Here is an 11602-nt window from a genome sequence, read left to right as displayed (position 1 = left end):
ATGACATGGAAGACCATGGGGGTAGCCCATAACACTTGCATATTAGACCACATGGGTAACCCATGGCATTCCAGGGGAAAGACCATGGGGGTAGCCCATGACAATCATATGTATGTAACGTAGTATTTTTTGATTATATGTTATGTGATATTTTTGGGAAATCACTAAGCTTTTGCTTACGGTTTGAATTGTGATTTCAGGTACTTCTGGTACTAAGGGGAAGGACCCGACTTGATGGCGCAACATTTACTCTCCACTATTTTCCGCATTTACTGATATTGTTATTCTGATAATTGAACATGTGTAAGGTGTAATGGTTTTGGAAACAATTTATGGATGTAGTTTCCTTTTTGAAAATGTAAAGTTTTATTTGGTTTTTGGGTTGTTCCATATCTTCTCCGTTTTTCTTTTTGTCTCACCGTTGGTCACAAGAAACCAGGTCAATCGGTTTTCGTCGGCCTATTCCACCTCCCGCCAAACTCTAGCTTTATCGATACCTACACCAGGGATGGTGGTTTTCTAGCTACGCTTAACCAACTCTGCTTCTTGCTGTCGTCCTGCTCTGCATGGATTCATTACCGAAGGTAATTACCAAATAGCCACCTGCTTGACTTTTGTGTGAATCGATTTTAATATTTCATTATTTCATCTCGATTATTTGCTTTATTTTGCTGTGGGTTTTTAGGTGAGGAGCATGACATAAATGGAGCAATCCGATGGTTATGGTTCAAAATCCATCTGATGAAGTTTGCTCCACATGTGGTATTCTTCTTTTCCCTTTTCTTGATTTTTGTTTCATTCTTTCAAGGTTTATTAACGATTTGATCGTTCTTTTTGGGTGGGTGGGTGTGTGTTGGGGGGGGGGGGGGGGGGCGCTACTCATTGTGAGCCCCAATTTTTGATTTTGTGGTTCTTTTTGTGGGTTTACGTTGAACCAGAAATCAGGTTTAACTTTGAATTTTTCAAATGATACATATTTGAAGAGTTGGAAACATAAGAGGGGATTCTACAAATAAGAACATGAAAATAAGGTCAAATTCTAGGTCAACGTAAATGTTAAAGGCACCTATGCATGAGTTGGTTCCAGGTGAGGGGTATAAGGATTCAACTCAAAAAGTGAAGGCTTTCAAAATGGGGAAAAATCTGGAATGGTTTTTGGTAAGGTTCTATTTTGTTATGCAGTTAAATGTATGTTTAGTTTCAAGGGTTTTCTTCTTAAGATCCGATTCTAACCGTTCTTTATGTTATAATAGGTCCGAAATTTGGATTTCGTTCAACATAATTGGTTAATAAATGTGGTATTGTAACTTATTCCATCTCTATATTTGTAAGAATTATAAATTATTTTATTTTGGTGCATTCTTTTATGCCTGATGTAGGAGTTAGATCAAATAGTGGCGGCTGTTGTTGCTAATATGGTTTCATCTTCCCGGTGTTGTGATGTATCAAAGTCATTTGGACTTATCTCCGTGACGGGGTCATAACATTTGATAACTTATTTCATGATATTCTGGTTGTTAGCTTTTATATCAGGTATGGTGTCTGGGTCAGTCAGTAAATTTATATATTTTGTCTTCTAATTTATAAACACAACTTCTTATATGACAAAATTGAAGATCACCAACACCAAGTAGTAAAAGACGTGACTACCTAAATATTGGTCAACTTGGGTGATATTTTATCATTAACAACTCAAATGAGTAATTTAAAAACTATCAGCTTAAAAATAAATAAGTCAGACAAATTGAAATTCATCCAAATTATATTCAAATAGTTATAAGCTATGAATTATTTTACTCACAATGCTAATTTTTTTTCACTTGGTATAGATTATTCTAAAGGATGATCATAAAAATGACAAAAACTATATCTTGCACTTATATTATATTTTTCTTTTATTGTAGCATTTTCTCGGTTATTGTAATTTTACAATTGACTCATTGGTTAATAGTAGCCATTTTATTAAAAGGTAAAAATTATGGTCAATTTGTTAATTAGGACCACCCATTTTGCTCATTTTGTGATTTATTTGTTTATTTATTTATATTTATTACATTAATTAACCATTCAATCGAATATATCATGAAAGGTTCTTAAGGTGGCGCTTCATCAATGTGTTTTGGATGTCAAGGTTTTGGAATGAGGGTGATGACTAGGCAAATTGGTCCAAGAATGATCTGACAAATGCCACATGTTTCTCATGAATGCAGAGACTCTTTTAATTTAATAAAATATTTTCTTTTTATAATATCTAATTAAATTTTTTATTTTTGTAACTTTTGGAAAATTACATTTAATTTAATAGGAGAACCGATAAGCGGGAGAGATAGATGCCAACGGCATAAAGGGAAAATGATTAAACAGGTGCTTAGACTGCTTGAAGTTCATGCTGAAAAAAGAATGCATAATGGCCAAAAGATTGTTTTTTCCAGGTTCTAAAACCATTTACCCTTATTATTTTCAGCCTTTAACATCGTGCATAATGATCACTTTTTGAAAAACATAGCCAACAAAAGCTCTCTCTCTTAATGTTTTACACAACTTTAATTAGCACATGTGCCACATAGATACATTTTGAATTTTACAACCAAAATAAGAACCCTACATAAGATTCATGTGATAAAATGTAAAAAATAAATATAATGAAAGTAGACTACTATAAAAACAAGTGGAAGTACATTGCTTAATGTTGCATTTAGCCTTATAAATAGCAATGTACTATCATTTAAAATATATTCACTTGGAAAAAGATGTATCTTCAAAGTAAGATGTTGTAATGAAAGTATATTGATATCTCTTACATGTAAGTCACAAAAAAGTCAAGAAAACAATATAAAGAATGTTGTGTTTATTTGCTTACTTGTTATAAACGCATCCACAGAAACACAAAAAAAAAAAAAAAAAAAAAAAAAAAAAAAAAAGGAGTTTCCCTAAAAATTCTTCCTTACATATTAATCCTTCCCACTCCCCCTTAAAAACAAACTTTGTTATATAGTTAAAGTTTATTTCAATTTTATATTTGAGATACTACAATTATAGTTTTTCATATTTGCAGGAGGTAAACTTAACATAAATTTTTTGATAGATGTGTACGCAGTGGCGAGGCTACATATATCAAAGGTGGGTCACTTGACCCACCTATTTTTTTATTTTTATAAAAGGTTAATATAAAAATATAAATTGTGAACTACCTTAAATATTTTAAGTGAACCACCTTAATGCTTTTGGCAAAAACAAATATGTATAAATCAAGATTTTCAAAGCCTATCTTTGATTTTTTTTATTGGTTTCCTTTGAATAGTGAACCATGCAATTTTACGTTCTAAACTCGTCACTGTGTGTACGATGGGCAATTCAATCGATAGGGACACTTCAGCTACACAATTATTATCAAAATTAACCAGTCATATGTTTGCAACTTGCAGAACTTGGTCGGAAGTGTGCTTCACAAAAAAAAAAAAAAAAAAAAAAAAAAAAAAAAAAAAAACTATTGGAAAAGTCTAAATCGGAGCATTAGGAATTTATTTAGCTAATAACTAGAAATGGCTATGTACTTTCATTTATTTCAGTATTGTAGCATCCTACTTTCATTCATTTATATTATAACATTATACGTTTATTTTTTTCTTCTTAAAGCATTGTACATCAAAAAAATATGTCATTGCTATTTTTTGTATTTAACCCTAATTCTTTTCTTATATTGATGTTGATTCGAATGGAAAATTTGTTCAAACACTTTGTGAAAATTTCATTCCAACCTGCAGCTTAGTGCGGGTGGGTTTTTTTACTAGTTCATATAGTTATTTAAAGATGACAAAATTGCAAAAATGGTCCTTGTGGTATGTATTTTTTTGGGGTTTTAGTCCAAACCACCACTTTTTTGGATTGGTGGTCGTTTTGAGCTAGTTTCGTTGTGTCTTTGGTCCCTCTAAATAATGAAATGACCATAATACCCTTAGGGTATTTATTTTTCATTTTTCTTTGAATTTTTTTTTAAATTTAATAGTTATTTTAATTATTAAAAAAAGAGTGGCCTCTCTCTCTCTCTAATCAAAAACACACTCCTCTTCACTTGTTCTTCTTCCCATCGATCCGGATCCACTTTTTTAAATCCCTACATAAACATCGATCATAACTCAATCAGAAACACATAAACATAAACTAAATATGAGCTAAATGGTATTTCCAGCAATCCGATTACAACAACGCCTGTTCCTTCAAAAGAAACTTGTTGCTCTAATTCCTCCATAACTCGACCTCATACTATCAATAGAGATCTTAACAGTCGGATGTAAATCCTCAGGCGAAATGCTCTCAGTTATCTCCGTTGAGAAATTCTCCTGTTGAATAACCCTTCACAAGGCTTCGACTCCGGTTTCACAATGCTCTGGTGGGTTTGGTTCTTTTCGTGGCCCATCATCATCTTCCTCAACCACCTGCAACTTTGATTTTTGATTTAGGTTTATGATCAGTTCTTGAACACATAACAGGTGCATCTCAATTTATCCTTTTACCCTTGAATCAATCGGAGCAGATCACCAGAATACCTTTTAAGATCTCACCGCAGAGGTTGCCACTGGATGAAGATAAAGCACCTGCTAGTAATGGAGGAGTGATGTTTTTTTATTGTCTTCTATCCACTTCTCTCGTATCTTTCTCGTCTTCCAAGTCCAAATCAACGACCCTCTCTGATGTCTTGGACTTACATCCCCTCTCACCGCCTCCTTCTAAAATCATTTATCAAGAACCCTCTGTACTTTCATTCGTCACCTGCAGATCACACGGATCCTCCATCTCCCCCTTTAGCTCTATCAATAAAAAAACCGAATCGAGTCCCAAAACATTTCTCTTTCCTTTTGATAAATCTCAACGCACCGCCAATTTCGTTACTTTCATATTATCCTTTTTGCTAATCTTATTTTTAATGGCTTTGAGTTATAGGTGAGGTGGGGAGAAGAAGATACGTGGGTTTTTTTTAGAGAGAGAGAGAGACCCAAATTAATTAATTAATTTCTTTATCATATAAATTAAATAGAAAAAAAAACATAAAAAATAAATCAGAAGGGCATTACAATCATTTTAATTTACTGAGGGATCAAATCTTCAACGAAATCAGTTCAAAAGGACCACTAATTAAAAAAAAAATTAAAGTTTCAATTAAAACCCAAAAAAAGTGAATACGACAGTTACCATTTTTGCAATTTTGTCTTTAAAGATTATAATACTAATTTATAATATAAAAATCATAAAGGATAAGTAGAGGAGGATACGAATAGAATTTTCCTTGGAAAATTTAATGAGTAATTATCCTTGACATATTCACGTTTTCAGGCAAACTACAGACTCCTGAGGCCGATAAGCGAAGAATGTCCATAAATCAAGAGTTCAAGACGACTCACCGGCAGAAACCCTAATTACCTTCGACCCCAAATACCTCTCATCTGAAGAGCCTGAACAGACGATTCCGTCGTCCTCGGTTTCAAAGACCCTCGATCTTGGGCATCCGCATACAAATCGTGTGTGAGTCGAATATCATACACTAATGCCAGGCTGGTGTTCGGAACGGTTATTCTGTCAGCGCGTCCAGCAAGTACGCCCCATCATAGTGGAAATCTCTGATTGTCGGTGGTGTATCCAATGAAGAATTAATCGAGAGAGAAAAATGCGTAGAACGAGAAATGGCGGAATGTTTAGAAGCTTCGAGAATGAATTGTCGTAGCGTTTAGAGATGCTCTAGTCGTGGTAAAAGCTAAAGCTGGTAGCGGTGACGAAAAAGTGAAGAAGTGTGTGTCGGAGTTGATTGGTAAGGTTTGATTGGATTTACGATTCTTAGAGGAAGTGATCTGCTTGCTTGAGAAGCAAAGCAGTTCTGAAGAGAAAATCGGCATGAATTCATATTTCTGAGCAAGCGATCCATTATACATCGGTAATTTTTGTTTATACTCGTTGTTAATTAGTAAAAATCAGCAACAATTGTAATGCGTTTAAAATTTTCTTGATAAATATGCTTATCTGGTGCTTATTTCTTTGTGTTTAAAATCTTGATGGCATTATGTTAGTAGGCTTTAGATGTTTCTTTCTTGGTACTACATAACATACAAGTTTCATTGTATGATGTACAAAAATTTACAGTATTGATTTTAACAAAGTAATGCATGACGTTACTCGTATTCAAATAATTGCATTAAAATCAATTTCAGTTAAGCACCAACAAATAAACATGCACTTAACATTCAACGAAATGCATATTTCTTCCCTAAATTTCAAAAATTATTAATAAATTTTAAACTCAAATGTAAGTTTGTATCAAATGATAATTACAATCAACCGAAACTGAAGTTGAACTGCTAAGCATTCAATTTCATGCTTCTATTTCCTCAAACATTTAGCAATTGTTTAGATGGTGTAAACAACAAGTCAAGCAATCCAAGAAAATAAACCTTAATTTTCGGAGTTCATAAGAAAAGAATGTAGAAAATTCACCAACACATCAAATCCAACATATAATCGTAAGAATACCTCATCGAATAACACTAAACTACACCACTCCATGCTAATCATGGAATTCACAAAAGTTTACACAAAGTACGTATCATGCATGGAGAAATTCAACCTAAGTGAGTCCTCAATGAGAGTAAGAGAATAAGCTCCAAAATTCTTCATAAATATCTTCATGTTTAAATGTGCAAATATGGGTACCATGTACATGTGTGCACAACAACTAAAACTAAAATACGAGAATGAATGCAACAATATAACGGCATGTAAGCATGTTGATGTGTTATGAGCTCAAATTAATCCAAAAACTAGTATTTTTGGCCCCTGAAATTTCTTTTCTTTTTGGCTTTTGATTTGTGAGTGATAAATCCAAACACATGCAAAGCAACAAAAAAATCCAATAACAATAAACAAAAAAAGACTCAAGTTCCATGCTTGCATTGGTGTACATAAAGACCTTAGAGGATGTTATGTTTGAGTGTTGCTTTATATTTATTATGTCGTTTTATTTTATTGGTATCTTATGAAAATTAATTTGATTAGTAATTAATAACATTGCGAGAAAACTAAAACAAAGACAGGCTACTCAACATACCGTTTCAATTACCGAATTAAAAATGTAAGTAATTATTTTGATTATGAGGATTTCATTAAGCATGTATTCACCAATAAATATGGATAATATACACTTTGGAATAAGTAAGGGGAAGATAACTAAATCATGGGATGCCGTGTGACATGGCAGATGACTTGTGTAAAATGTAAATCACCTAGAGACAAGCTGACGTGGCATGCTGATGTGGGTGCATGTCAGTTTCCTTGTACTGGCGCTGCCACCTCTAGCTTTTTCTTCTCCTTGAGAACCACTTGACGTGGCATGACCTCCAATAAGAATTGACCTCCATTCCATACAGCTGCAGAAGCTTTGAGTATCTGGAAAATAAGGTGTAATTCATATGACAGGAATATGGGAACTGTAAGCGCCATTGTTGCTACTGTGAAAATGGCTTGAAGCAGAATGTACATAAGCATGCGATTTTGGTCTCCAAGACACCCGCTTAATCTCCACCATACGTTGTTTGCTTTACGTGCCTTATTTGATAGCCCCCTGTACATCATCAAACATGTTAGTTATGTAAACTAGAAAATTAAATTCGTAAATTTATTTTATAAAGATAATCTTCAATCAAATATAGCTATATTGATAGAAATATTCCATATAAAATATTGTTGTTTGAGATATATACTCTTATGTATTGTAAATAATCAAAAAAGTTTATTGATTCATCGATTTAAAATGATTTTTTTTTTCAAAACTAAAGACTAAACAAAACTAACTACCATGGCATCCTTTAGTAGGACTATGTTAGAAATAAACGTTTTAAGTTATTTCTGAAAAAGAACAAAAAAAATTATGATTTTGCTTTTTAAAATTATTGTTATGAAGATTATTAAAAAAAAAATTATAATTGTAATAAGCACTCGTCCGCATGTAATGAAAATAAGCCCGGCCCATTCATGTCAGTCCTAAGTGACAAACAAAAAGATGGTTTTTTTCTTCTTCTTTTTTTTTGTTCTCCGTAATACTCAATTTCATTTCCTCTTCACTTATTGCATACAATACACTACCATATATTCTCTCTCCAAAAAAATAAAAATAAAAATAAAAAACCGTTTATAAGAAAGGGTAGAAAGGACAATATATGTCTAGCCATAATAAGACATTAACCTGTAGGAAGTCATGACTTCAGGATCCTTTAAGAGGCGCTGTCGACGAAGGACATTTACTATAAGAAAATAAAGAAGCTGCCAAATGCCATACGCAAACAAAGGAACTGTGAATAGCCATGTACACAGGAACGATTGGCTTTCTACGCTACGCCATGAAACTCCTCGTGCATGTGCATGTCCCTCTGGATACATGGCTTCAAAGAATTCCGGGTCCCACCAGCATAGCGTAAAGAAAACCACACCTACACATATACAACCCAAAACGATCGACGAAAAAAAATGGTTGCTTGAGAAAAATATCAAACTTAAGTTAAAACAGAAATATGGGAAATGTGTCTTTCCCCTTTAAATCCTAATTTTAAACAAATTTAATCAAACTCACCTGGTAAAAGATGTATAAGGACGCTTACAATTTTGTCAACTGAACTAAAAACCAAGCTACAACGCCAAATGATCAACGCCCATGCTAGAGGTCCCTACATAAGAGTATCAAACGTAAATTGTGAGTCAACTCAGTAGTGATCTATTAATAATGCATTTTAACTATGGGTTAAATTTGCTTATTGTAGATACGTAAATATATAAATATGCATGAGAGAATGCGCTTGCCTCTGCAAATGAGAAGGTAACCATGAAAAGCTTTTGATTTCGAGGAAAGAACAAAAGCATGATCAAACACAGGGTATTGGCATAGTAGCAGAAATCCTGCATATTATGTTTTGGCATATATAACAGTCGGTCTATCACATCTTTATTTCTTCTTACACCAATAAAATAAATAGATATAGTGAACGAGTGATATAAATGATCGTACCAAAAGATAATAGTGCCATTTTTTATACCGATAGTAAATCCATCGAAGAGGAACGAAGGTGATGTAGAACAAAATGTATATATATCGAACATCTTGGGGCCCTAAGACAACAAAAACAAGAGATTAACAAACACTAAATAAAACTAAACATCATTCATGCCAATTTCTAGACATCAATTAATACAAAGAAAAGAAAGAAAGAAAAATCATCCCAAAACGTATTTTACTCACTTGCACCCAATATGAAACAAAATGCCCCATATGCGAAGACACCCAAAAAATGAGTTACCTACAAAACCAGAAAAAAGAAAGCAATTTATTCAAACAATTCTACCATGCAATGTTAATAATGAATGCTAAATCTGTAATTGTTAATCATGCTTATTCTATACATACATATATACATCTGTGTATGGCTTTATGTATTTCTATGTGTACCTTGGTGATGAAGCTTTCATGTTCTTCAGCATGTTTGGCGATCTTCACAGCTTGTTTGGACAATATCTCCTTTGTTTTTTCTTTTGTTTGGGCGACTCTCTAACAGACAAATGAATAAATGTATCAAATCGATTCAATACGAAGAAATTGACAATACATACGTACCCTGGATCGATCTTTTAGCCTCTGCTTCACCCTTTGAAATCGACGTCCGCCATATGAATAATCTTCTGAATCTTCAGTGCTCGACATCTTCTCATCATCACAATTTCATAAATCTATAATGCGTAGACACTAATTTTCTCTTCGCCTATCGCTACACAAAAAACAAAACGAAATCGCAGGTGATGATATGAATTGACACCTATACATGCATGTATATACAGAAAGAGGGAGAGAGGTGATGGGATGGATTAATTAAAAATTTTGATCGGGAACGATTTCAAAGTCTGTAAATTTCAGAAATTGTGCGTGGATTTGGACCCTCAATTTATTTGGGTGTTGGTATCTTAAGCGTGATTTCATAACGAACTTCATTACATCCAAACAATTGACGGTTGACTTTTTTTCCCCTATGGGTTGACCGATTATTATTATTATTATTATTATTATTATTATTATTATTATTATTATTATTATTATTTAACATTAACAAGAAAAACCAAGGCTGGGCCACAATACAGCTGGTACAAAATAAGAACAAAAGAGAAAACTTAATAGTTTCACAAGATAAAAAATGTCAAAAGTAGTAACCTAAGCTGTGTAAATATCATTTTTTACTACAAACGCATTTGTGCACTTATTTTTCAAATAGTTTGAATTTATGTCAAATGATAATACGATATTGATATCATGGGTCCATAGTTGCTTATATACATTTTCTTTTGGTAACCATGTGATTCATTAAATAGGTGTGTTTCATTTTATTTACATGATTTGATATGAATTAACTTAGTAATATTTTTTTATTGCACCTAATTAATAGGGTCCAGCTGAACAAAGGAGTGTTTTTTTTTTTTTTTTTTGACTTATTATATAACATGTCTCAATAGGTTAATGCAAAAAAAGCTATGAGAACACTTTAAACTTTTTAACGAACTGATGAGATGAAGCCACTTCGATAAGTTGATCATTTTTTTTTTATGAATTGATCAGTTACGAGACTATGATAATTTTCTTTTAATTTTTCATTTTGAGAAATCAAATATCCTCTTATTTTTTCATCTATTATTTTTCTACATATTTAAGATTATGACATTTGTCATATTTAATAAAATTGATAAACTTCTATTACATTTTTCATCATCTAAAGATGATAGGAGAATGGATAAGAAAAATAAATAAAAAGATATTTAATTTTTCATTTTTTTATGAAATGAAAAATTATTAATATTAAAGTCTCCATTTAATATATTAAAGGGTTAAAATTAACGAATATGCTAAAAGAATGTTCTTTTAAATGTTAGGGTCTGTTTGATTCCTTTCTAACCGAGTTCGGTAGACGAAAACTTTTGACTCAATCCGATTAATGTGTTTGATTTGGGTAGAAAAAACACCTGACTCGGTCATTAAAGGGCTAACCTAACTCAGTCCTTGGAATGTTATATCCCATCATTTCCATTTTCCCTTTGCGATAATGCCATATCGATTTTCAAATCACGAGGAGGAAGGAATGCAAACGTGTACGCCTCCATCGAAGGAGCACCCTCCTCCAGCTTGTTGCTCCTTTGTCGTTTCCTTCCTCAGCCGATGTCATTGCTTCTGCCTCGTTTTCATCTTCAACAGGTAAGCGAAATATATATATATATATATATATATATATATATATATATATATATATATATATATATATATATATATATATATATATATAGTTCGGATTAGCCTATCCCGCAAGAGAACTTCCTGAACTGGGGAGATAGTGCATCAAGCTGTTCGCAAGGGCCAACTTGATCCTCTTCCCCAGGGATCCCCGATAAGGGAACCCTCCGCAGTAATGTCTCTGTTAGATTTTCCGGTCGAAATACGGGAAAAGTCCATTCAATTCTTGATATATTTGTTTTTTTGTTCACAAAACTGAAGTGATGCAGACAAAAGTTGTGTGTGTTTATTTTCTAGCTA

The 11602-nt window shown here is 32.8% G+C and overlaps 1 protein-coding gene and 1 long non-coding RNA gene across 3 annotated transcripts; one reads left to right on the top strand and one right to left on the bottom strand.

Moving 5' to 3' along the window:
• Positions 1-883: 883 nt before the first annotated feature.
• LOC145069150 (uncharacterized) lies at positions 884-3094 on the top strand. Of its 2 annotated transcripts, none has more exons than XR_013689319.1 (4): positions 884-1158; positions 1254-1533; positions 2090-2432; positions 3056-3094. It is a non-coding gene; the product is annotated as an uncharacterized LOC145069150 (long non-coding RNA). The 2 variants fall into 2 exon arrangements; XR_013689320.1 differs by having other exon boundaries at positions 1905-2432.
• Positions 3095-7099: 4005 nt separating this feature from the next.
• Positions 7100-9952, bottom strand: LOC145068920 (glycerophosphocholine acyltransferase 1-like). The gene is made up of 8 exons (XM_079015891.1): positions 9647-9952; positions 9482-9580; positions 9275-9332; positions 9044-9144; positions 8839-8934; positions 8612-8705; positions 8228-8471; positions 7100-7606 (listed from the first exon to the last, which is right to left on the bottom strand). Exons 1-8 carry the CDS (start codon positions 9731-9733, stop codon positions 7309-7311), a joined length of 1077 nt encoding a protein of 358 aa, XP_078872017.1. The 5' UTR covers positions 9734-9952; the 3' UTR covers positions 7100-7308.
• Between the last annotated feature and the right edge of the window lie 1650 nt (positions 9953-11602).

The sequence above is a fragment of the Lactuca serriola genome, chromosome 8, assembly GCF_051521515.1.
Source record: "Lactuca serriola cultivar US96UC23 chromosome 8, Lser_US96UC23_V15, whole genome shotgun sequence".
NCBI lineage: Eukaryota > Viridiplantae > Streptophyta > Magnoliopsida > Asterales > Asteraceae > Lactuca > Lactuca serriola.
Note: the sequence above shows the minus strand (reverse complement) of the source record. Positions and strands in the feature narration are given on the sequence as shown.